Source organism: Podarcis gaigeae, assembly GCF_964106915.1.
Source record: "Podarcis gaigeae genome assembly, chromosome: 7".
Taxonomy (NCBI): Eukaryota; Metazoa; Chordata; class Lepidosauria; order Squamata; family Lacertidae; genus Podarcis; species Podarcis gaigeae.
Window position 1 is genome coordinate 64,426,210 of NC_139683.1, and position 26,404 is coordinate 64,452,613.

At 42.6% G+C, this 26,404-nt stretch overlaps 1 protein-coding gene across 6 annotated transcripts in view; it reads right to left on the reverse strand.

The window, feature by feature from the left end:
• Positions 1-26,404, reverse strand: part of FARS2 (phenylalanyl-tRNA synthetase 2, mitochondrial) — a 198,387-nt gene that overhangs the window by 11,753 nt on the left and 160,230 nt on the right. For 2 of the 6 annotated variants that reach the window (XM_083747363.1, XM_083747362.1), the window contains one exon: positions 13,168-13,426. The exons of the other annotated variants lie outside the window; for them this stretch is intronic. In XM_083747363.1, the coding sequence (XP_083603489.1) occupies positions 13,381-13,426 (46 nt within the window). In that variant the 3' untranslated portion in view covers positions 13,168-13,380. Of the gene's footprint in view, positions 1-13,167; positions 13,427-26,404 lie in introns of those variants that run through there. 6 annotated transcript variants of the gene reach the window in all.

Consider the following 26,404-nt stretch of genomic DNA (forward strand, 5'->3'; position numbering starts at 1 on the left):
AGCAACCCATCAGAACAGATGCCAGCAACCTTCAGGGGACCGCCTTCTCCCAAAAAGAATGTCGGGGATTTTCCTGCCTCCCTGCGCTCTCACAAGCAAAGAAACACCTGACAAGCAAATCCCTCTTCTCCATTCCACGAAATGAAAATATTCTGCTTCACTGATCCTGGATTAGCAAATTCCTCTTTTAACCATGAGATCAGCCTTGTATTGCCTGCTGCTAAAATAAAAACAAGAATGTTTCTCCCCCCCCCCTTCTGCACCTCGGTAATCTTTCCACTCAGCCTGGCATTCTTGACAAGCCCTGCAATGAATTTCGCGAAATAAACCAGATATGCCTATAGCAGCTCCAGCTGTGTATTTTTGAAGTCATACTTTAAATGACTGGTGTACAGCCTGCTCTATAAAACAGTTAAGCCAGGCTCCTTGGAATTAAGCCTGCCTAGTCCTGTTGAAGTCAGAATATCCTTAAAGATTTAATTTGGGGCATTTAATAAGTAAACCCATGGTAGTTCCTAAAACCTCAAATAAAGGTGTGCACTTATTTATCTGAAGATCATTTAACTCTGTACAACAACTTGTTCCCTTCCTGTGCCACCTCACTCCCCCCACCCTGGCTCAAAATGAGCATCACGTCCAGTGACAGCACTGAAAATTCTGGTTTCCAGAGTGGAATTACTTCTTTAGAACTGGACTCCAGTTAAGAGGGGCCAAAACTACCTGCACCTCTCTAGGGAAGTCCCCCTTGCATTCACTTACAGAGAAGCAGAGACCATTCGTTTAGCACAGGGGTCTGCAACCTTTAAGACAAAAAGAGCCACTTGGACCCGTTTCCGAAGAAAAAAAAACCTGGGAGCCGCAAAACTAACACACACACCGCCCACATGCGACGTCACAGCCAGTACAGCGCCCGCCACAGTGGGGAGTGTCGGGGCGCACAATGCGCCTCCTCCCTTCGCTAGTATCTGCCCCGGAGCCGCAGCAAAGGTGTAAAAGAGCCACATGCGGCTCCGGAGCCGCAGGTTGCAGACCCCTGGTTTAGCACTTCTTAGTGGGAGGAAGGAACACACTGCTTTCATCTGTTGAAACTAGGATATAGAACCATCAAATTGTAGAGTTGGAAGGGACCACAAGGGTCATCTAGTCCAAACCCCTGCAATGCAGGAATCTTTTGCACAACATGGAGCTCAAACCCATGGCCCTGAGATTCGGAGTCTCATGCTGTACCAACTGAGCTTGCTGCAGTCGTGGAACCCTGGTTCCAGCAAGTTGTCCTGACTTTAAAAGAAACACAGAGAAGAAGAAGAGTTTGGATTTGATATCCCATTTCATCACTACCCTAAGGAGTCTCAAGGCGGCTAACATTCTCCTTTCCCTTCCTCCCCCACAACAAACACTCTGTGAGGTGAGTGGGGCTGAGAGACTTCAGAGAAGTGTGACTAGCCCAAGGTCACCCAGCAGCTGCATGTGGAGGAGCAGAGACTCGAACCCGGTTCACCAGATTACAAGACTACCGCTCTTAACCACTACACCACACAGGCTACACAATAAGCAGTGCTTTTCCGCCCAAGAAAAAATAAGTTCCTAAACTCACCATGAAGTTGGTACAGTAAGTTGCTAGGCAACTCGGGGCAGCCTTAAACAGATGCCTATTAGACAACAGCTGTGTTCACCACCTGCAAAGGTGCTAAAATCTACAGCAAGCTGTCTCCCTAGCTGGTTTTGGGTGGGGGGGTCGCCCTTGGTTTTGATATTGGTCAAATAACTGCACCCGTGCTTCTCTTAGATTCAGGCAAGTGGCTATGGCAGCTCCAAGGGTCCTTCACATAAACACATGTGTGTGTGGCCTGTCTTGAAAGCTTAAAACCCGCTGCTCCTACATGGGAAATGGATTGAAGAAAAAGAAATACGAATTGGCCCTGCCCTGTAGCTTGAACAAATGTGGCTAGGAGGGACTAGGAGCTAGGTGGAGTCATAGGTCTAAAGAAAAGTGTAGCCTCGCACATGCCGGCCAGCTTCCCTTTTGACTTGTAATGTTCATTTGGGGCTTCTCAGAAGTGCGTAAAGGCAAGGAGTGGGCAGGGGGAGCACCAGCCCGCAACGGTGTCCGCCCGAGAGGTGCCAGAACTGCGCTCCAGCTGAAAAAAAGCACTGCACGTAAGCATATATTAGTCACTTTGCGCTAGGTTGACAAGTGCTTGGCCAAGACAGTGGCCAAGTGTCCTGGCTCCAAACAATGTCCAAACAGAGGAAATGTGTGGGAGCAGAAGGGAGGAATAACACAGATTTTCCATGGATTGGCAGGAAACTGTAGGTATAACTGTAGTGTATTGTCACTAAGCACCACTTTTGCCGGGTGAAAGATTGTAATAGAGTTGCCAGACCAACTCAACCTTGGGATGTAAGCTGGGCCATTGCCTTGAAATGAATTATGTCGGTGGTGGTGGATTTCTAATTTAAGTTCTCTTTATATTAAGCTTGGAACTCATTTGCAGGCACAGTTTGAATGGGAAAGTGTCCTAAGAGGTGAAAGATCAGTGATTTATATCGAGTGTCTGGTGTTCTGCTTCTCCAGCCGTTTTGTGGCTCAGTGGAAGTGTCAGAACAGATATGCCTTTTCAAAGAACCTTATTTGCAGTGCATCTACTCCATCCTCTCCTCATCAGCGCTAAACTTTTAAGTCTCATAAGTCAAAATCTCAAGAGTTATTTAATTAAATTGTAAATATAATGGGCATTCCATTGTCACACGCTTTTTAATATAAATTATTTTTATTTTGTCCTCAAAAATCATACCAGGCCCCGCTTAGCTTTGCAAATGTGCTAGTAGTTTCACTGCTCCTGGTAGCCTTCCAGCTCATTAGTTTGTTTATTCCAAGGAAATGAACTGTAATATTTAAAAAATGTGGTGCTTCCCCCCCCCCAAAAAAAAACATGTTTTGTAGTTTTCCAGTTTCTATGTTCTCATTGGGGAACAATATATCTTTGTCAAAATACCAGCTTGTTCCCATAATCTCTGCAAGGCCCCTCTTAGATGCAAAACAGAGACATAGTCACGAGTAGTTCACACTGCCCTTTGTAAGCTTAGATTTCTTGTAAATGTTAGAGGAGCTGCAGTAGATGAAAGTTCATTCCTATATGTAATTTCGTTTTTCCGAAAATCTTTGAAAGTAGGATTTGAAAGAGTCGAGAACATAAAGAGCCTCATTTAGCTGAGCCACACAAAATGCTTTTTGTGTGCATGTGCCCATCTGTTTAGTACAGCTATCTAGTCTAGCCTTTCTGAACCCTGATGCCCTTCGGATGTTTTGGAGTTCATCTTCCATCAGTCCCAGCTAGCATGGCTAGTGGTCAGGGATGGTGGAGTCCAACACATCTGGAGGGCCCCAGGTTGAGGAAGGCTGATCTACTTTGTCTTAGCTGGATAGCTCAGTTGGCTAGCGCGTGGTGGTGATAATGCCAAGGTTGCAGGTTCGATCACCAGATGGGACAGCTGCATATTCCTGCATTGCAGGAGGTTGGACTAGATGATCCTCAAGGTCTCTTCCAACTCTACAGTTCTATGATCCAGTTAAGTTCCCTTTTCTTCACAAGGTTGGGTGATGCCCATCCACATTTTTTCTGGGCTTTGCATGAAGGTGAGAGGGCAAGATTTCATAGATTTTTACTTAGAAATCTATTTGCAGAACTTTTGTTCCTCACAAAGAACTCTTGTGAACTAGAACTTTTGCATGCGCTTGCTACCAGAAGTTGACCCAATCAAATACATAACTTTGCTTACATTGAGTGTCATTGGGTTCTTTCTTTCTTTCTTTCTTTCTTTCTTTCTTTCTTTCTTTCTTGACTGGGGCCTTATCAAGGCCACTAATCAGTTGAAAGCTGTTGAAACAGCTGGAATTCTGTTTCCTAGGGCAAAAGTTTCACCTTGTTTCCCCCAAAATCAAAGATGAAACTTGCAATCCATGAATATGAGTGCTGTTTGTGCTTCCTTCTAATCTCAGTATACTGAGGGCTGTCACATGTTAAGCTCTTGCTGCTGCATGATATAAAGGCATTACAATTTTACATGGATGTATTCATGTTATAAATAGTGGTGGTGACACATTTTGTGATTGTGGGGGTTCAGAATACAAATGCCCTCGGTTTGGGAGTTTATGACAAGCTGAGTGCAAACTCACCCTGAAGGTTGGACTTGACTAGGTTTGTAGTCATTGTCAACCTTTTCCTAGGGAGCCTTGACTGCTCCTGTTTTCCTGCCACTTTCCCAAGAGTAAGCTGGCTTGGAAGTGCGAAGAAGGCATTGACAGAGATGAGTGTCTCTTTGATCCGTTTAACATGGCAGGCAGAAACTTGTGCAGAATCTTAGCAGAAACTTTGGGCCGCCTGGGGCACTCAGGGAAAATCCTTGCTCAGGGGAAATGCATGAGTTCTCTCCTTCCATATGTCTCTTCTCATGCAATTATAGTGGTCACATGGGCTCTTAAAAGTTCAAAACAGCCCTAAGATTAGCATTTTAAATCAAAAGTGTTGTGGGTTGGGTTTTTTTTTTTATTCTACTGAATCTCTCTTCCTTCTTCTGTCACCTTCTGCTTTCTCCCTAATCTTTTGATAATTTAAAATTGCTTAGAATTTAACCTGTTTGAACAAGATTGTTCCGTTCACTCTGCTAATTATGGCTTCTCCCATGGGCAACATTAATTCCCTGCACAGAGGAGAATTCTTCAGCTCATTCAGAGATCAGTGGAGATGGGCTTCTGTAAATGCTACCTATGAAGTTGGGCTGGAAGTCACTCACTCATAAGCAGCCTGTAAAGTTGTGTTCAGGATTGCGGTCTTAGTGTCTGATCTGTGAGCTACAATACCAGCAAATGTGAGTGCAGGCTCGGGCAAGGACTACTGCAATGGTACACTGCAACCCTAGGACTTTCTGATATCTGCAGCTGCATGTATTGTCTGTTCCACACAATATAGGAGTTCGGCCTTCTGGGTTGTGGAACTGACCCTCCCCTTGAATATTAGACATGTGCCATCTCTGATCCCTTTTGGACATCTACTGGTGACTCTTAATCTCAATGTGGGGTTTGAGCCCCACATTGGGCAAAAGATTCCTGCATTGCAGGGGATTGAACCAGGCCTTCGTGGTCCCTTCTAACTCTATGATTCCATGATTCTAAGTTGGGCAAGGCTGAGTGCCAGAGAAAGGCAAATCAGGATCCAGGGGGCCAGAGGCAGTAGGGGGGGTTGGAACCGGGCAGAACATCAAGCTTGAGGAAAAAGAAGGCTAGTGGCAGGATTGGAGTTGGCTTCTGCTCACTATATGACTTGAGATGGTTAATATTGGGGAAGATGCTCTTTTTGGTATTTGAATTGAGATTAAGAGTCTCATGCTCTGTCAACTGAGCTATACCTTGGATGGTCATTGTTCCTCTATCCATCTCCTGGACCAGGGGCCAGCTTCCCTGGGTTGGGGACTTAACCCAAGGGGAGCAGACCCTTGGCTGCTAAAATGGGATGTGTCCTTTGCCTAATAGTCTCTGCGCATCTGCAAAGTACCTCTGCATCACTACTGATCAGCAGAAACCAAGGCATTCATGTATTGACATTACTAAGAAATGCTCCCATGCTTCAGAACCTACGCAGACATAAAACACACAGAAAGCTAATTAACAGGTGGGCAAAATATTTAAAAGTAAAGCAAGGCAGTTTCTAATTTGCATCTATTCAACCCGCATCCCCATACAGCACATCCCAAACACAACCCACATGTGTATGTATTTATTTGCTCATATTCCTTTTTTGAGTTTCGGACATCCATTCTAGTTTCATCTTAGTCCTGGGATGGGGAACCTATGGTCCTCAGTATGCTTTTGGACTCCGACTCAAATCAGGCTCACGTAGATTGCCCAACATTCAGGTTGATGGGAGTTGCGGTCCAACAGGATAGGGGGGCCATCTCTGCCTCAGCATAAAGAAGTAAATCCCAGGGTCTTGCTTCAAAGTAATTGAAGGAACATCTACCGTACTCCCATGTGCTGCTGCCCATGCACTAAAGTTATGTTCCCAGAAGCTTCTCTGGTATCTGCTTCCACTAGCTGAGGTGAGGCTGGTAATAGCTGGAAGGATGTATGTTTTTGCCTATGGCACCCCATTTATGGAAGCCACTCTTTGGGGAAACTCACCTGTCACCTATGCTAATGTCTTTTCACTACCAGGCACTTTTCACTATCAATGTCTTTTTTATTTTCCCAGGCTCTCACCACCTGATCTGACTGTTTTATCCTGCTGTTTTATTTATTACTATTGTTCTATTGTTGTTGTTTTTTACAATTGTGCTGCTGTTATCACCCTTTATTGGGTGATTATTTATTGAAGGGTAGTATACAAATTGTGGGGCTAAAACAGATTATTGCTATCTGCATTCGTACTACTAAGCTGTCCATTAAAAGATGAAATGTTGACATCTCTATGACACAAATGGTATAGATGGGGGGAAATCATAGTGTTATTAATGTCTTGCCATGTTTACTATTCCCTGGGGCCCTGTTAAAAGTGTATTTGCTCTGCTTGCTTCTGTTTCTTCATGTTCACTTAAAAAAAAGTTTTTAGCATCTGTCCTTGAGTCTCCTCATCTCACACTGTCATCTTTTTCAGAATTTGAATTCCTTCTTTCTACACCTGCTGATCTGTGAATTTACTCTTAATTCAAATACTGCACCTTCATCTTTCGTTTTAGTTATCCTCGTAGTACAGACGGAATCTTCAAATGTTTTGTAATCAAAGATTGGTGCAGGTATTCAGCAATGGCAGGGACATGTCTATATGCATAGGATTCCTACTGAATATGGATTATGCACAGGCAAACTATAGGGATGGCAAGGAAATAAATCCATGCTGTGCTGCACAGTAATGCTGGCTATATATTATTTTTCAGGTTTACCCAGAGATAATGTTAATGTATTTTCTGATTTTCCTCTCTCTCTCCTCCTCCCATACGCATAATTTAATAACTAACTCAGTGACTGTAAATGAAAAACTGGCATAGAGTTTGCAAACAAATCTGGCGTACACAGGAGGCACATTAAGGACTAATTTTCCTCTTTAGAATTTTAACATGCACAAAAGCACAAACTCGTAAAAAGCAACATGGCAATGCAACATCAGTAACGTTCTGCAGGCGTGCACAATGCAAATAAAAATCAATAAAAGACAACTGAATAATGCTAATTAAAGCGTGATTTAATCAGCTAGCAGTTCTGAAATTTCAAAAAATAAGAAACAACGCTGCATCAGAGCAAAACATGACAAGTAAATATCCCATCTCTGCTTTAAGATGATATACTTGCTAAAAGTATTTGCTAAAGCTACAAGCTGATACGACTGGTGCCTCTACAGAAGCCCTGGTTGATCTGTACCTGGATGGCCCAGGCTGTTGACAGTTGCCTTCTCCTGCTTGATAAGGCCTGCCCGGCTTCTTGGTACACACCAGAGCTGGGTACAATGAAATCAGCTGAGAAATGGCTTTAACCCAAGTGGAGGAAAACTCCAAACGAAAGCCTCTGGACTCTAGTGGTGCTCACTCTGAGACTTCTTGGTGGCAGGGAAAGCGGAGCAGATGTATTTTGCTGTTTTCATGGCATTCTCACTAGGCAATTCTGAGATTTTTCTGGATAGCCTGAGGCCTTTCACATTCTGGCCTAAAGGAGAGGAAAGATTTAGCGGTGGCCCACTGTGACTTGTGAATCATTTTGAGGAGAAAATCACTTGCCTCTGCTGGGACTGGGACTCTACTACTACAGCAGGCAAACCTCAGGAGGTATCTAGAGCACCATCTAGTCTTCTTTTGTGGGAAGAATTTCTACTAGTACGGCATGAGGATGTGGACAAGGCGCTTAGATAATTGCAGGTGACTACATGAGAAGAGAAGACTCCCAGGAAAAGTCCCTGGTGTTGGGAAAGATTGGGGGCATAAGGAGAAGGGGACAACAGAGGACGAGATGGTTGGACAGTGTTCTCGAAGCTACCAGCATGAGTTTGACCAAACTGTGGGAGGCAGTGGAAGACAGGAGTGCCTGGCGTGCTCTGGTCCATGGGGTCACGAAGAGTCGGACACGACTAAACGACTAAACAACAACATGTGCTCTGGATCCTTGCTCCAAGTTATGGGTGGCTACAAATAGCAAGGAGGGTACTGCTGGGCAGGGAAGTGAGTAATGCCTTTTTATGAGAGGGAGTGGTCCCTGCATGCCTAAAGACAGCAGTGGTAAGAAATCCTCCCTGGATTTTAATAATAATAATAATAATAATAATAATAATAATAATAATAATAATAATAATAATATTGTCCGGTCGCAAATTTCCCATCCTGAGTAAAGGCACTCAATAGCCAGCTCTGTGGTATTTCATCTTGATAAGTCCCTTTGAGGCTTTTTGTTTTGTATAAAGCAGCTAACAAATGTAATATATCAATCAATCAATTATAACAATGACAATCTCCACCCCCTGTCCGGTAAAGAATTGAAATTGGTATGTTAGAGCCATTGCTGATTACGTTTGTACTGTCTGTCACATTTTCTTAGCCATTACAGTGGTACCTTGGGTTGCGAACTTAATTCGTTCTGGAGGTCCATTCTTAACCCAAAACCATTCTTAACCTGAGCTACCACTTTAGCAAATGGGGCATCCTGCTGCCGCCACACCAACAGCACACAATTCTCATCCTGGGGCAAATTTCTCAACCCAAGGTACTACTTCTGGGTTAGCAGAGTTTGTAACCCGAAGTGTTTGTAACCTGAAACGTTTGTAACCCGAGGTACCATTGTACTGTCGTTGCAGGATTTTACAGAGCTTCAAAAATGTGATTGTATTTTATCTTACTTGTTGTTAGCTGCCGTCGGCAACACTGGACAGAAACAAAAGGTATAAACTAGAGGTGTGAATCAACTGTGTGTGCAGCCCAAATTATGAGGCACCTAGGGGCGATTCAGGAAAGGTTTGCACATGGCCAAGTCATACTGCGTTGTTAACATGGTATCCCGAGTCAGACCAGGAATTCTGTAAAGGCCAGAGTCATTCTGTGGACTCAGGTACCTGAGATCTGCTGCATTTTGCCATTTCAAATAAAGTGACCACATTTTTTAAAAAAGCAAATACAAGCAGGATAGGAAAATTCCCTGAGTTCAAGTGGGGAGGGGAGGCGGGAAAGAGGCAGGGCTCATTCATTTTGAGGGACAGGTCTAGATTTTAATCACAATGGATTAGTTTCCTAAGGCAATCCAATCATAGTGTGATTTGGGGGCGAGGGAACGTTTTCCACATGGCTGCTGTTATTCTGAAAGCAGGGTGTTTAGAAGAGGAGGAGGAGGAGGAGGCAGACCATCAGATTTAATGGGTCTGACTCGATCCTGAATGGCAAGTCAAATCAGGAAGTCAGTGAGGGGGTAACAAATCAGATCAGTTGCTTCGCAATGAAAAAGACGCAAGGCAAGTCTTGTGGCTGGATCACATTCATCTATCCATCCATCCATCCACCCACCCACCCACCCACCTATAAATAAATAAATAAATAAATAAATAAATAAATAACCAACCTCTGTTTGACTAGGGATGAAAGTGGGAGAAAAGAAGTGTACACCACAAGTATCAATGGCTTAGAGATGTGGTGGCCATCTGTAGATGAAAGGGATCTTTCCATTCTGATATGTAGCCTTCCCACAACCCAAGGCAATGCACACCTTGGGCTGAAAAAGGTTCCCTACCAAACCCACCGCTGCCTTCTTACACCATAAAAGGGTAAAGGGACCCCTGACCATTAGGTCCAGTCGTGGCTAACTCTAGGGTTGCGGCGCTCATCTCGCTTTATTGGCCAAGGGAGCCAGCGTACAGCTTCCGGGTCATGTGGCCAGCATGACTAAGCCGCTTCTAGTGAACCAGAGCAGCGCACGGAAACACCGTTTACCTTCCCACCGGAGCAGTACCTATTTATCTACTTACACTTTGACATGCTTTCAAACTGCTAGGTTGGCAGGAGTAGGGACCGAGCAACAGGAGCTCACCCGTCGTGGGGATTCAAACTGCCGACCTTCTGATCGGTAAGTCCTAGTCTCTGTGGTTTAACCCACAGTGCCACCCGCGTCCCTCTTATACCATACCAGTGTATAATTACTGGATTCTTACGAAGCAGAATACTTTCATTCTCCTCTTCTGTTGCTGCTGAGGCCTCTGGCAGGCTTGTAGTGTTGCCTTGAATTATTTCCTTTCCTGTTTCTGAAGTTGTGCCCTTCTTCAAAACTCCAGCTGTTATTTGAAGGAGCAACGTGCAATTGCTCTATCGATCTCCACCGCAGAATGTGTGCTAGAAGCTACCTCACTAGAGATACATTTGCTTTGCTGGTTGGCATTTCCCTGTTGCACAGCTAGGAGCTTTCCTCTCTCCCCTGGATATCTCTTCCCTCAAAGGAACACAGTGTGCTGCTGGAGATGCGTGAGATCCTAACAGGCAGTAGTCCCACTAAGAGGAAGGTAATGTCCCACACCAGTCTGCTCGGGATCAAAACGTCTTGTCTCATATCACTGAGCTTCTGAGAACAGATTCTTCTTCACCAAATCAATTTTAAAAGTATCATTTGGCATCACTCCACGTGATGGAAGCCTAAAGATATCAGAATTGTCTCTCCCTTCTAGTTCACCATTCCTCAACCAGTGAGATGCATCAGAAGAGCAGAGTCTTCAGAGATTTCCTGCTCCCAGCTTCTTCCAGAGTCCTCTGTTAAGGGGAAGAAACTCCTCTCCCACACAGTTCAAAGTTGTGTGGCAAGTCCCCTCCCCCATGTGAAATGAAGACACAGGATACATTATTTAAGGTTAATGGGCATAAAAAGGCCACAACTTTATTGATTACAGGAATAGGAAGGTATTGGCCTTAGGCATTGGCTCCTATTGACTACCCGGCATGGAGACCAGGAAGGGTTATCCACAAGCCGTGGGGGTCCTGTTGAAGTACGCCAACTAGGATCCCACGGGTGCCACCGCTCGGGGGCGTGCTGGAGGCCCTTACCTCCCTAGGTTTCACACAAGGCAACGCCCCCCGGAGTCCTCTACCAGACTACCCTTTTCATTGGGGGAAGGTGATGGCGCTTCCTTCCCCCTTCATTTGCATAACAATTACCCCTGCCAATGCCTAACCGCCAATACCGAGGAAGTTGTGACGTTTGCTACAAGGTAGGTGAAAAAACCAAAAGGCTGGAAGTGCGCCAAGTTGGAAAAATTCCTACCAGGCCCCTTGCGGCGACCAACCGAAGTCCATAGCAAGGTCATAGCTAGCTAAGCCTAAAGGGTGGGTGGGATGGGAAAACCGGTCAACTGGAACGGGGCAAAGAGGGTGGTCCCCGGGCGTGCCTGGCCTTAAATGGGCCAGGCCACGCCTCCCTAGCCCGCCGATTGGGATTCCCGCGGGGGCAAAAAGGCCAGCCCCCGCATGTGTGGGAGGGGGTAGCCCACAACCCCTTCTCCTCTCCAGTTCGGAAATGGCTTAATGAAGTGTTTACTGACTCCACTCACAAAACAAAGCTAAACACTACTATCTACTACACCCTATTTTCAGCTCTTTTGGTCTTTGAAGTAAATATACATATGCACAGAGAGATCCGCTAACAAATTTTTTGGGGGGAGGCCCCATTGGAGAAAGCACACCTTGGGTTACAACCTGTTTTGGTTTACAAACTGACCTCCGGAACGGATCATGGTTGTAAACCAAGGTACCACTGTACATCCAATGGATTGTTATAAATATCTGCAAATCTCTATGTTTTAGGTATTTTGGATCTGATCGTCCATAATTTGTAATACCACTTCCTGCCCAGCAAGGATGCTGTCAGTGGATGTCACCTGGTCTTCAGCTTTGACTAAAATCTCCAATCCTCCAGCCTCGGGCTCAAATGAAATACCCATCATTATCTATAAACCTCCTTCTGAATTAGCCAGTGACACTGCTATCACTGTGGGTTTCTCAAACCAGGAGGAGAGGTGATACTGGTTTGGGAAGGAGCTAATGAGACTTGGTCAACTTGTGACAAGTTAGTCATAACTAAAGTCAAGTCCCTTTGGTTTTGGTGGGACTTACTTCCAGCTAAATTTAGCTGGATTGGGGCTAGAAATTAGAAGGTAGTAACAAATGGAGAATTTGTTTATAAATAATGTGGTTCTACATTGAAGAATGAGGTAGCTGCATTTGCAGATTTACTAGTAAATGCTTTATATTATATTATTATTCCAGTTTGATCTTCCTATTATTTTTTCTTGACTTGTGACTTCATTAACACATTTCTAAATAAAAACAGGGCACAGAGTTTGGAGAACGTACTGGAGAGGGCAACTAGAATTATGATGGATGATTAAGCATCTTTCATATGAAGAAAAGGTTGAGGAAATCAGACGTTTTAGTTTTTAAAAAGATGAAAACTAAAAAAGAGAGTGAGAGACATAACAGAGATTTATAAAATGATGAAAGCCATGGAAAAAGCTAATAGAAATTTATTCTTTCTCAAAACTCTAAGGACAGATGAAACAACTTTTAAAAAAAGAAGCCCTTCTTCACACAAGCCATACATATTCAGATTGTGGAATTCACGGCTAAACTGGTGTTTAAAAAGAATAGATGAGTAGAAAGAAAGAAAGAAAGAAAGAAAGAAAGAAAGAAAGAAAGAAAGAACATGTGTGACCATAAGACAGTATGCCAGGTCACTGAAGGTCAGATGTGGCTTAGTCATATTTTATCTGTATGCTTCTCCTAGTTAGAGCACCTTGCTGTTCATAGACTAGGCAGGTCACTGCTTGACTCAGTAAGGATACTACACTTGATCTTAGCCAAAAGGCCGAGAAGCGATACTGTGACCCAGTAAAGATAGCTCTTACTAGGAAAGAAGAAGGCAAACATTAAAGATTTTAAAATGCTGGCAAAACCCCTGAGTTTTGGAGCCCCTCTGCATGCTTCACTTCCCATGCAGTTTTTATCTGGCTTCTGTTTATTTCCTTATTTCTCGACTACTGTGTTACAGTAGTCCATTTTGCTGGGTTCCACCTCTGCAGCAGCTATGCCCAAGGGGCAGATAAAACTATCCTCTTGTATTGTTTGTATATCCATTTTTATAGTGTGCAAAGCTCTTTGTGATCCTTCAGGTTGAAAGACGCTATAAAAGTGTCATTTTTTTTTTATTATTATCTTTATCGCTATGGAATATGATAGAAGGGCTGCTTGAAAAGTACAACGAACAGGATACTGTGCACCTCTCAGACAGATGTGGTGCATGGCAAATCATCTAATACACTGGTGAACGAGCTATAATGCCCTTATATGTTTGTTTGTTTGTTTGGTTGGTTGGTTGGTTCAGTTTATTTGCTGGGAATATCCGTTTGTCAGGCGGGTAGCATCCCTACTGGGGAGAAACACAATTATGCATGGTGATCAAAATGTAGTCATTCGGTTTGCTTGTGGGAGCCAGGTTCAGAAACATTCTAGGTCCGTTCCCTGCAAATTCGCATTTCTTTCTTTAAAGATAAGCCTTTTCTTTAAAGAGACATATTGTCTGGGCAAAGTATTCTAACCAGCTGCTTAAAATGCTCCTAGCTGTCCTTGTCAAGGAATGAGGAGGCACTGGTGTAACTAACAAGCATCTGGTAAACTGAGATGGTTTGTAAGTTATTAAAATGTTGATTTTATTAACAAATAATAATCATATAAAACAGGGTTGGGGAACCTCCTGGCCACTGGCCTAATGAAGCCCAACAAGCAGCCCCATCTGGCCCACAAGGGCATTTCAGCCAAGCCACACCCACCTCCAACTGATGTCAGGTGTGCGGCAGGGAGAAAGTTAGCTGAGCCAAAATGGACTTTCCAGGCACCATCAATCACCTTATTGTTGGTGCCTGCAAAGTGCTATGCACAGCCTTGCAGCCCAGGACATAACACTCTGAAAAACACTGCTGAACAGGGCCAACAATCATGGGGTCTTGTGAAGCCCAGTGTAAGGCGTTCAGCTGATTGATTGATTGACTGATTTATTGCATCTTGCGGAGTGCACATACGGGGATGAAAAAGCTCTGACAATCAGCTGATTGTTGGTGCCTTGCAAGCCATATCTTTGCTTGCAATTTGATGCATTGTGATATCAGATTTCCTCCGAAGCAAACCCACTAAAGTTAATGTGCCTATGTCGGCCATGTCCGTTAATTTCAACGGGTCTACTCTGAGCACAACTAACGTTGGATGCAACCACCTGTTTCCAAACTAAATATCTATGCTCTGAGCTGCAGTTTGCACAGGCACACAAGTTCTGATACATGAGACTGCACCGAGGCCACACAGATTATTTTTTGGCTATCCAAACCGACTGGTAAAAGGGTCAGCAAACTTTTTCAGCAGGGGGCCAGCCCACTGTCCCTCAGACCTTGTGAAGGGGCTGGACTATATTTTTTTTGGGGGGGGGGGATGAACGAATTCCTATGCCCCACAAGTAACCCAGAGATGCATTTTAAATAAAAGGACAGCATGTAAAAACATGCTAATTCCTGGACTGTCCGCAAGCTGGATTTAGAAGGCGATTGGACCTGATCCGGCCCCCAGGCCTTAGTTTGCCTACCCATGGAAAGCTATCTGCTGCCATTGACGGCTCTGAGCTATGTCACGTGGCATGCACCTCTGAGAAGAAACAGTTTAGGACACATTTATATTAGTACCTTACATGACAGTGCCTATATCCCAATGACATTGGAATCTCACTGTAAGGAAATATTATTTGAAGGATGCATTATCCTAAGTAGCCTCTCCTGGGCTAACCTTTTATACACAGTGGTGGGTGCTGTCAGGTGTCTCTACAAGTCCAGACATAAAACTAAAAGAGAACAATGATGGCTGGGTGGGAGCGCTTGACATTCTTCCGATGTGAAATGCACAGCCCTTAGCTGCCAACTGGCTTGATATCTGCTCTGCAGCTCATTGCAGAAATGAAGCAACAGCTATCTTTAGGATAGTCAGAAGGGATGGGCGTAATAAAGCTGTGCTTAGTACTTCTCTGTGTTTTACAGCGTTGAGCACTGCACAAACATTAACTAATTAGCAAAGCATTTCACAATGCCCGTGAGAGACAGGTCAGTAGCAATTTATTGAGTCAGACAGGCTAATGCAGGAGAGCTGATTTGCTCTGAAAAGTGTCTAAAAAACCTGGCACAGTGGGTGTGTTGTTATCAGAACCAGATGTTTAAAATAAAATGTTCTTCATTTGCAAGTCAAAATAAAACAACAATAATAGTAATAATAATCCACTGCACCCTGTGAATCCTAAATATTAACCCTGGGCATAGAAAGTCATTTGTGTTCGCTTCTAAAGAATAATTATGAGCAATAAAGGTTATGATAGGGCAGATTATGACCTCATTTGTAGTCATGCAGTTCCCTTTATATGTGCTCCTTTTTTTCAGCCAAGAAATTGCTATGGCTTCAATGGGAACTGCAGGGCATTCTGGATTCCTTATTGCTAAACCACATTTTATTCTCAATCCTAACTGGTCCCCTTTCCAGCACACCTCCTTCATTACTGCCCGATGGGCCTGTTTCTCCAGAGGCAAGAATTTCCAGTCTGACCCAATCAATCAAAAACAAAAGAACCCACACCACCAAAATGTCTTTCTGGAGAGCATCCCAAATACTTGTCTGGTCCTAAAATCCTACAGATGCAGGCAATTCACACCTGGCCAAAACCCCATTCCCATCAAATCTTCATTGTACACAAGCTATTAATGCTTTATGGCAGTACCTCTCAGGCTTGATAAGACATTCCAGAAATTTCAAGCCTCTGTCAAAGATACTGGGACATTATTGAGAGAAAAAGGAGAATCATAGAATTGTAGAGTTTGAAAGCACCCCAAGCGTAATCCAGTCCAGGCCCCTGAAATGAAGGAACCTCAACTAAAGCATCCATGACAGAGGGCCATCCAACATCTGCTTAAAAACCTCCAAGGGAGGAGAGGGAGGCTGTTCCACTATCAAACACCTTTTACCATCAGAAAGCCCTTCCTGATATTTAGTCAGAATAGCCTTTCTTTTAACTTGAATCCATTCATTTGGGTCTTGGCCTCCAGAACAAGCTTGCTCCATCTTCCATGTAATAGCCCTTTAGATGTTTGAAGATGGCTATCATATATCCCAGAGGTCAGCAAACTTTTTCAGCAGGTGACCGGTCCACTGTCCCTCAGACCTTGTGAAGGGCCAGACTATATTTTGAAAAAAAATATGAACGAATTCCTAGGACCCACAAATAACCCAGAGATGCATTTTAAATAAAAGGACACATTCTACTCATGTAAAAACATGCTGATTCCCGGACCATCTGCGGGCCGGATTGAGAAAACGATTGGGCCAGATCCGGCCCCCGGACCTTAGTTTGCCTACCCATTATATATTCTCTCAACCAGGGTTTGTTTCTCTGTTGACGAAAACAACCAGAGAAAGTAGAGATAAAAGCTAGCTCTCCCTACTGCTCTGAGGCCCCTCCTTTCTCATCCTATAGAGAAGGGTCTCATGGGAACGAGATGTACAGCACCTTTTTTAGGTTTCTAAAACCTATGGGAGCATTGATCCTTCCAGGCCTCTTATCTCCCTGTGATCCTCCATTCCCATGTTGACTAGAATACTTCCTAGAAGGAGAAAGCAAGACCTAGACATCTTGTTTATGTGACTATCCTCTTTGGTCCTGGCTCCCTTTTAAATTTCATATATGTGTTTGGAACAGCTGACTAGGTGGCATGCAGCTGGTCTCTTCTTGCTCACAGTGGAAGGGATCCTGCTGCAGGGAATCTGCAAAAGTGTTTAGTCCATGTAATCCCCACCCCAGAGTTCTTGCTTCCAGGGCCACTTGGCCCCATAACCTCTGCCATTTGGGGGTGGGTGGGATGGCGGAAGTGCCACAACAAGCAGGCAGAATGTCATTGGTACAGAAAGGAGCACCAGCATAGCATACTTCTATAATAAATTACATATTGGTTTATTTATGAAATCATGTAACAATGACAAATATTTCTCTGTTTTAGGCATGGTACCAAAATGGAGCTGCTAACTAAGCTAAAAACCCAGAGAACCATTAGAGTGGAAGTTATAATTAATTAATTAATTAATTAATTACTACTGCTATTAATTAATTAAATGCACATCCCACCAGGCTGGTATATATACACAAGTGATGCAATATCTTAAAAATAGTTCCGACCTATATGCAGACAAGGAAAGATTTCAACTTAAAAGGCTTGTTGGAAGAGGAAGGTCTTCAGTAGGTGCTGAAAAGGCAACAGGGACGTCTCCTTTCTAATATTTGACAGGAGGGAATTCCAAAGGGTAGGAGCCACAACACTAAAGGCACGATCCCTTTATTGTGCAGAACAGACCTCCTGATGAGATGGTATCTTTAGGAAGCCCTCACCTGAAAAGCACAGTGATGTCAGGTATCCTGGTCGAGTGATGTGAGGTGAGAATATTCTCTGGAGAAAATTCTCTGCTAGAAAATTCTCCTGGAGAATATTCTCCACAAACTGTAAATTCTAATGGAAGAACCAGTTTTACCCATATTTTAAAAATCTATTAAATAATAAGTGAAGCTGTGATATTGCCAGTGTAAGTAATGAATTATTATTTTTTTAATCCAGTTACATTACTGGGCATTGTGTTATTCACCATTGAGAGTTCTGAAATGTGAGCTACAGAAAACCTTTTTCTTTTTTAAGTTTTAAAAATGCTATTCATTTAGTTTGATGAACATTTGAATTTGTATGTATTTCAACTATATGTAATAGCCTTTTTTCTATTTTGGTGTGACCTTATTCTTAGCCTTATTCTATACCCTTGGCCATACAGTGTGATTTTTTTATTTTTATTTTTTTACAGAAAGTAGTTTTAATGCATTATACACTTAAAGTACCTAGGCCTATACAATTATGTGTAACAGTATGTGAGGTGGCCTTGATTTAAACAGTTGACGTTTCTATATTTTTATTTAGTGCCAGTAACCGGTTTTTGCAATGCCATTCAATGGTACAAGGTGCCATTTACCAGAGATTGACATACTGAAATATATTATCATATAATGATAATATATTTAATGTTAATGGCTTTTTTTATATGTATGCATATAGTTTTGTTTATCAAGCTGTGTTTTAGTCACCAAAACAGTTATTAAGTGTTAGAGCTATGAGAAACGCAAGATAGCCTATTACTGAATTTACTTGTATCAAACCTTAACATGCCAATCGTATTTTTTGACTTGTCCTATAACATGTGCATGTTCTAATGGAAGAATAAAATATGATTTGACTGAGTTTCCTTATACCAAATCTTAATGTGACAATTACTGGTGCCATCACCTTAGAATGGTTTAACTTTAACTATAAAATATGTTTTACTTTTTAATTTGATATTCTCCTATTTTAAATGAAAATTCTCTAATATTCTCATTAATCGAGAATATTCTCCAAAAGATTATTCTTGAGAATTTAACATCACTATCCTAGTCCCCTGCTGCACAGGGCTTTTATACACCAAAACCAGCACACTGAACCTAGCCTAGCGAATTGGCAGTCGGTACAATTTTATCAGCAGCAGCATTTCCTGCCCCAGTGAGCAGACAAGCTGCTGCTTTTTGCCCTTTCGCTGGACACATTGGCTTAGAAAAAAGGCCAACTTATTTCAGATGAACTTATTTCCAAGAAAGCACAGGTCTCGTTGTTACAGCCACTGTGGTGAATCTGCCTCTTGTTGGGTTGGGAACACCATTTTGAGCTAGTGCCCTCACATGCAGACCTCCAGCCAAGGCTTCAAGTGTGGATTGCTCAGCACTGGAGTTCTTTGTCTCAGGGCCAAACCTGGGAAACATGTGAAACAGGATTAAAGCACACTGCCACAAAGCACCTTGCCTTTCCCTCATGACAGTCCTATCTCCACTTGCTTAAAATAATAAAAGAGCTGGAGGACCAGGGCAAACGGCACAGCATCCAACCATAACTCTGTTTTTACAATGTCACCAATGGCCCAACTGCGATTGCAGAAACAGCAGTGTGCATCTACACCAAATCATATCAATTGCCCTGACACAGAATGCCCTCCAGGCTGCCCCTTATGATATTGTGTTAAACCCTTCTGGCTCATTGGAGTCCTAAGGCTCTATTTCTGGCAGTCACGCACAGCAGCATTTTTAGCAGATTTTTGTCCTATTTTCCCCAAACTTTTGATATCTTCCATTCTTGAAAGAATGGGGGGGGGGATGAAGAGGGGGGGGGAATAAAAGGAGGTTCAGGTATGTTCCTATGATGAATCAGCCAGAAATGCAGGCCAGGTCAATTCAACCGTATTACACACAGCTTTGCCAATGTTCTGGTTCTGCTGCCCACATAGCTCTATTGTTTTCTGGCACACCAGACCAGGCTGCTGTGAAATCATTCTGATAATGCCAAAGAAGAATATATTATAAATTCAAATGGTGAGCTACCAGCAGGAGGTAGGAAAAGAAAGAAAAAGAGAACCGGGCTGTGAAGCGTTTGATCTCTTGGACTGTGTTTTTACAAGGTTTTACTGCAATATAAACAGATTTGGCATGATAATTGATACAAGGATGAGAAGAGCAGAAAAATATGCAAAAAGCTCTTAGGGGAAGCACTTAGACACAGCGACCCTTTTGCTTATTTACATGGGGACCATTCTCATATTCTCATAAGATGGCAGCCTTTGCGTGGCGGCTGTTTAGGAGCGGTTTGTGGTTGTATTTGAGTCCTGAACCATCACTTCTACATAGGGAGCTCACATGCAGCCAAGAAGGTTTTTGTGATGGTCAATGGCACTTTTTCAAGTTGCTGCCATGGCAGAAATCACTCCATCCATTCTGAGAAATTCACACACAAAGGACATGATCCATACTGCATATGGATCATGGTAATGTCATATCCTCCAACATTTCTCTGATAAAAATAAGGGCGTCCTATTCAACAACAACAACTGTTGTTGTTGTTGTTCCCCCCTTTTGATTGGGTTGCCCCAGCCACTCTGACCAGCTTCCAGCATATATGAAAACATAACAAAACATTAAACATTAAAAGAAAAACTTCCCAATACAATGCTGCTTTCAGATGCCTTGGGGGTTGCATAACTTTATACCCTCCAACATTTCTCTGATGAAAATAGGGACGTCCTAAGGAAAAGCAGGACATTGCAGGAAACCGGGACGGCTTCTGTAAATGTGAGACTGCCCCTGGAAAATAGGAACACTTGGAGGGTATGTACTTTCTGAACCAGCTCTCTCACTCACTTTATTCCAAGAAATTAGGAACAGTCTAAGCGACACAATATTTTTATTTCATCTCATCACATCTCATAAAAAGATAGCTGCATGATCAACCTTCACCTTGTGATGAAATATCTGAGATGAAGTCCTAGCTTAGGCATTGGCGGGGTGGGGTAGGGGCAAGGTTATAGGCAAAAGCAGGGAGCAGAGGAAGGACAAAGCAACAACAACTGGTTAACATCTAAAAATCTCAAAGCAGTGTGCAAGAGAATAAAAGGCAAATGTCACTGTAATTGGTAAGATGCAATAAAATTCATGACCCACAGCTCCTCTAGAATGGCTTGAGTGAAATGTTCAGCATTTAGTGAAAACACAAAATTCTTGGCACATTCTTTTTTTTTGGGGGGGGGGTTCACGTATCACTTCTCTCCCACCCAATGCCACCTTGCAGAGGAGAAGTGGCAGATGAGGTTTTAAGATATGAGGTGGAATCTAAATGTGTAGTTCTGGCCTCAAGGTTACTCAGAGAGACAGAGTAATTTCCCCAAAGCCAATCTCCGCCAGCTTTATGGCCAAGCAGGAAATTGAATTGAGGGCTCCACGCACTGAACTACATTGGCTCTCTTTTAAGTTCTAAGATGCATAAATACTCCTAAATGTTGTCCTCTGAAGTAAATGTTTACCTCAGAGTCTTCACCTTTTTGGTATGGTTGGACTTCTGTGGAAGAAAAAAACCCACACCAGTAAAAAAATTACACTATCAGTTGTGTGTGTTAGGAACAGTCAATTCCAGCCCTAGCAGCAAAAAGGTAGTACTAAGGGAATAGTATTACTAGTTACCATTAATGAGGAAAACGATGGCAGGGCTTAGGAGAGGAGAGGAAAAAAATCACACAATCTGAACAAGTACCAATGGAGTCCACTTCAAATGAGTAAAATAACCCAAACACCAACATTGTGCCTGCTAAGTTTCAGGTCAACATGGTTTTATTTCAGGGGGCCCTTGCTGTCCTAACATTTTCCACTGTTCACTTCTTCAGAAAGTTATGGATTCACCTTCATAAGAGGTTTTTAAGAAGGGGTTGGGTGGCCATTTGTCATGGATGCTTTAGTTGAGATTCCTGCATTGCCGGGAGCTGGACCAGATGACCCCCGCGGTCCCTTCCAACTCTACAGTTCTGATTCTATTATTCTATAATTTATTCTCTGTTGTTTAAATCTAGGCTTTAGATGTCGTTATTTGCATTTTTATGTTTCCCACAGGGAATAAGAATATAACATTCAGTGAAACTATGCGGTGAAACTATATATGGCAAAGGAAAATGGCAAGTGTCTCACATTCTTCCTTTCCATCACATTGTCATACCAGGTCATTCATTTCCCCAGAGCTGCTCCCAGTCCTTAAGCTGCCGCTAGTGGGAGGTATGGGCAAAATGGGCCAAATTATGTCATTTCGGTGTTTCAAATGTGTGCATTCTGAGAGCTGCGTTTCTGTTTCTTTAAAAAAAGTAAGGAAAGCAGAAGATGTGTTTGTTTAAAAACACATTAATAAATAAAGCAGCCAGGACTTTGGTGGCAAAGCGGTGGAAGGAAGAAGGAGTCCCGACAATTACGGATTGGCATAACAAGCTACAAGAATTTGCTGAAATGGCACAGCTGACAAATATCCTGAAAGGCAACTCAAAACAAGAAATTATGGAAAAGTGGGATAGATATATTTTCAAAAATACAGTAAAGGTTCACTATCTATGCAAGCATTCGATTGACGTTGGAGAGAGACTGAGTTGAGAAACAAAACCAAGGGTACATATTGATATAGGAATGTATTAGATAAAATGTAAAGAAATATGCAATAATAAGAGCACATTCATTTGTAAAAAAAGGAATACTGTATACAACGGGATAAACAGGAAGTCCAAAGTGTTGGTATATTAATGATTTCGGAGTAAGTTCGGAATAGCTTTTTTTTCTTGTTTTTTTTCCTTTTTCTTTATGTATATAAAGTATACATACAGGCTGAAAATTACAGTATAATAAGTTTTGTGATGTAATATGACAATGTCCGATGATGTAACGTAAGAACTTTAATAAATAAATAAATATTAATGAATGAATAAAGCATTTTCCTAAGAACACAGGAGAATAGCCCTACAAGGACAGATGTGCAGTTCAGCATCTGGTTTCCCAAAGTTACCAATCTATAGGAAGCCTACATGCAGAATGCAGAGACCCTCTCCTACTTTTGTTCCCTGCAACTGGTATTAAGAGACATGCTGCCTCTACTCCTCAAGGTAGCATATAATATTGGTGCCTATCAGAATCGATAGGGTAGATACATGAGAGAAGATGACCATCACATCAAACTGCTTCCCAACCAAGTTATCAACTTCCCAGTGGCATGTGAAAACAGAACAGTGGGCAGGGTGGTTTATTTGGCCGGATCCAGCAAGGAGGGGAATTTATTTCCAGTGGCAGAATGCAAATAATATTACCCAATATGTATGTGTGCGCATGTGTAGATAGGTAAAATATCGTGCACACACACCAAGGCAATGCATTTCGATGTGCTATATATCTTCATCTATGCTCGCTGTGCTCAGAGAAGTAAAACGACATGTTTTCTAGAGCAGGGATAAATTAGAACTGCTGTGGGCGTGATCAGAATAGCATTCTCTCTCTCTACCCCCACTCCCCAGCAAGTCTCCTCAGAAACTACTAAAGAGTTATCTGTATTTATTTCACAAAAATCTGCACCTGGCATAACAGTACTTTGACAGCAGAAACAAAGCCCCATTAAAACCTGACACACTATTATTAAAACGCACTTCACAGAACACACTGAAAACTATCACAAACTAGTGTTGCATTAAGGTTAGGCAAGGCGATGGTCTTAAAAAAAAAATCCTGGTGGGCATATGTTCTTCTTAGGTTTCTTTTATATTGTGATTATAAACCAGCTGGTGTTGACAGCTTCTCCTCAAAAAAACAACAACACAAAAACCTGGTAGGAAGTTTTACCCCCTTACCTATCTTTGTGCTTTCACATGTTTACAGAACACATATATAGAACAAACTGGCTGTGAAGTATTTGAAGAATATATTCGCAATAGGAATTTGTGAAAAGTGAGACCATACAAGCTGCCATCATATAGCCACACACCTGGGAGAAGGACCCACTGTCAGGCGGCAGGGCGACTAACCGCCACAGCAGGTTGCCAAGAACAGATAAGACAAGGAAAAGTCTGTGGCATCTGCTTTTTTATTTAATATTTACAGAGAGGAGAGGCTTGGGAATGGAGCCTCTTGGAATAATGGCGTCGTCCTGAGTAAATCTCCCCTCCCCTTCTCCCTCATTCATCATCTCTTCTATGAGTGGCGGTGAGACCTTTGCTTTCCTACTTTTAAGGCTTGTCGGGTTCTGGAAGATGGTGGGTCTGGAATAGTGATAATGTGTCACTAACTAGTGATAATGTGTCAGCCAGCTGCTGCTCCGGTTCTGCCTCCTCCTCCTCTCCCATTATTTCCCAACTTTCCCCCCTCATCTTCCTCTGAGCTGACACCTCCCTCAAACCCCTGTTGTAATTCTGAACTGTCTTCTTCTTCTCTGGAAGGGTCAGGTCTCCACCATTCCTCCTCTGCCCAGTCCCTGACACCCACTGAATCCCATAAATCATTATTAATATTATATTATATTATAATATAATATAATATAATATAATATAATATAATATAATATAATATAATATAATATAATGGTAAAGGTAAAGGGACCCCTGACCATTAGGTCCAGTTGTGACCGACTCTGAGGTTGCAGTGCTCATCTCGCTTTATTGGCCGAGGGAGCCGGCGTACAGCTTCCGGGTCATGTGGCCAGCATGACTAAGCCGCTTCTGGCAAACCAGAGCAGCACACGGAAACGCCGTTTACCTTCCCGCCGGAGCGGTACCTATTTATCTACTTGCACTTTGACGTGCTTTTGAACTGCTAGGTTGGCAGGAGCAGGGACCGAGCAATGGGAGCTCACCCCGTCGCAGGGATTCGAACCGCTGACCTTCTGATCTTCAAGTTCTAGGCTCTGTGGTTTAACCCACAGTGCCACCCGTGTCCCATTATAATATAATATAATATAATATAATATAATATAATATAATATAATATAATATAATATAATATAATATAATAATATAATATAATATAATATAATATAATATAATATAATATAATATAATATAATATAATATAATATAATATAATATAATATAATATAATATAATATAATATAATATAATATAATGGTAAAGGTAAAGGGACCCCTGACCATTAGGTCCAGTTGTGACCGACTCTGAGGTTGCAGTGCTCATCTCGCTTTATTGGCCGAGGGAGCCGGCGTACAGCTTCCGGGTCATGTGGCCAGCATGACTAAGCCGCTTCTGGCAAACCAGAGCAGCACACGGAAACGCCGTTTACCTTCCCGCCGGAGCGGTACCTATTTATCTACTTGCACTTTGACGTGCTTTTGAACTGCTAGGTTGGCAGGAGCAGGGACCGAGCAATGGGAGCTCACTCCGTCGCAGGGATTCGAACCGCTGACCTTCTGATCTTCAAGTTCTAGGCTCTGTGGTTTAACCCACAGTGCCACCCGTGTCCCATTATAATATAATATAATATAATATAATATAATATAATATAATATAATATAATATAATATAATATAATATAATATTGTTATAATTATATACTGCCCTTCATTCAAAGATCACAGGGCTATTTGCAACATAAGTACTTCCAAGTAGAGATGCACAGGATTGTGCTGTTGGATGTTTTAGCAGGGAAAGAAGAATTTTATATTAGCCATATGCCTACTTCTTCCTCAACAAAACAAAGACTGCAGACCTATACCTATTTAAATAATGCAATTAAAGTTACTTTCACACACTTGGCACCTGAGTGTTTAAATAGGATAGGGAGGAGTCTATCCTACTGTTTTTAACGCTGCGGCCCTTTAAATGATAGCTCAGTTGTGCAAGATCCACTTTTCCATACAAGATGGAGTACAGCTTGTTTTCTCCTGCTCCGGAGGGTAGGACTTGAACCAACGGCTTCAAGTTACAAGAAAGGAGATTCCAACTAAACGTCAGGAAGAACTTTCTGACAGTAAGACCTGTTCGACAGTGAAACGGTTTCCCTCAGGATGTTGTAGGCCCTGCTTCCTTGGAGGTTTTTAAGCAGAGGTTGGATGGTCATCTGTCATGGATGCTTGAGTTGAGATACCTGCACCTCAGGGGGTTGGACTAGATGACCCTTGGGGTCCCCTCCAACTCTACAATTCTATGTATAATCAAACTTAGCAGGTGAGAACCTAGGAACAGCCTTCCTGGATCAGACCTAAAATCCATCTCTTCCAGCATTTTCCCCCACAGTGGCCACCAAGTGTCTCTGGGAAACCCACAAGCAAGACATGAAGGAAAGAGCTCTTTCTCCCTCTTACTCTCTGGTAACCAGCACTGAGAGACAAAGCACCCCTGAAGCTGGAAATAGCATATAGACACCATGATGAATAGCCACTGAGAGGTTTATGTGTCTGGTCCTCTTTTAATGCTTTCTGTTTTTAAACAATCCAGTACGGTGTCTTGCGGCAGCTAACCCTGCGCACTGTTGTGTGAAAAATTACTCACTTGTGACCATCCTGAATCTCTTGCCAATCGGTATCGCTGGATGACCACTAGGCACTACTATTACGAGAATAGAAGGGGGGGGAACCTCCACTTTTCTCAAAGCATGTATGATTTTATGAACCTCCATAATGCTCTCTCTTACCTGCCCTTTTCACATTTAAAAAGTGTTTCTCAAAGAGATCGTTCCGGCGTGTGCGTGCGTGTGTTCACACAGCCCTCAACGTGTGTCGTGACAAATTAACTTTCTGTAGGTGAAAGTGAATCAAGGTACAAGCCACCTTCACGTCTAAAGGAGGTTCAGCAAAATGTTTTTAAAGCTAATTTAATTGCTGAAACATATTACCCCCAAATGCTTGGGCTTGAAATGATTTGATTCCTTATGGACATTATTAAAACACACAGATCTATTGTACATTTC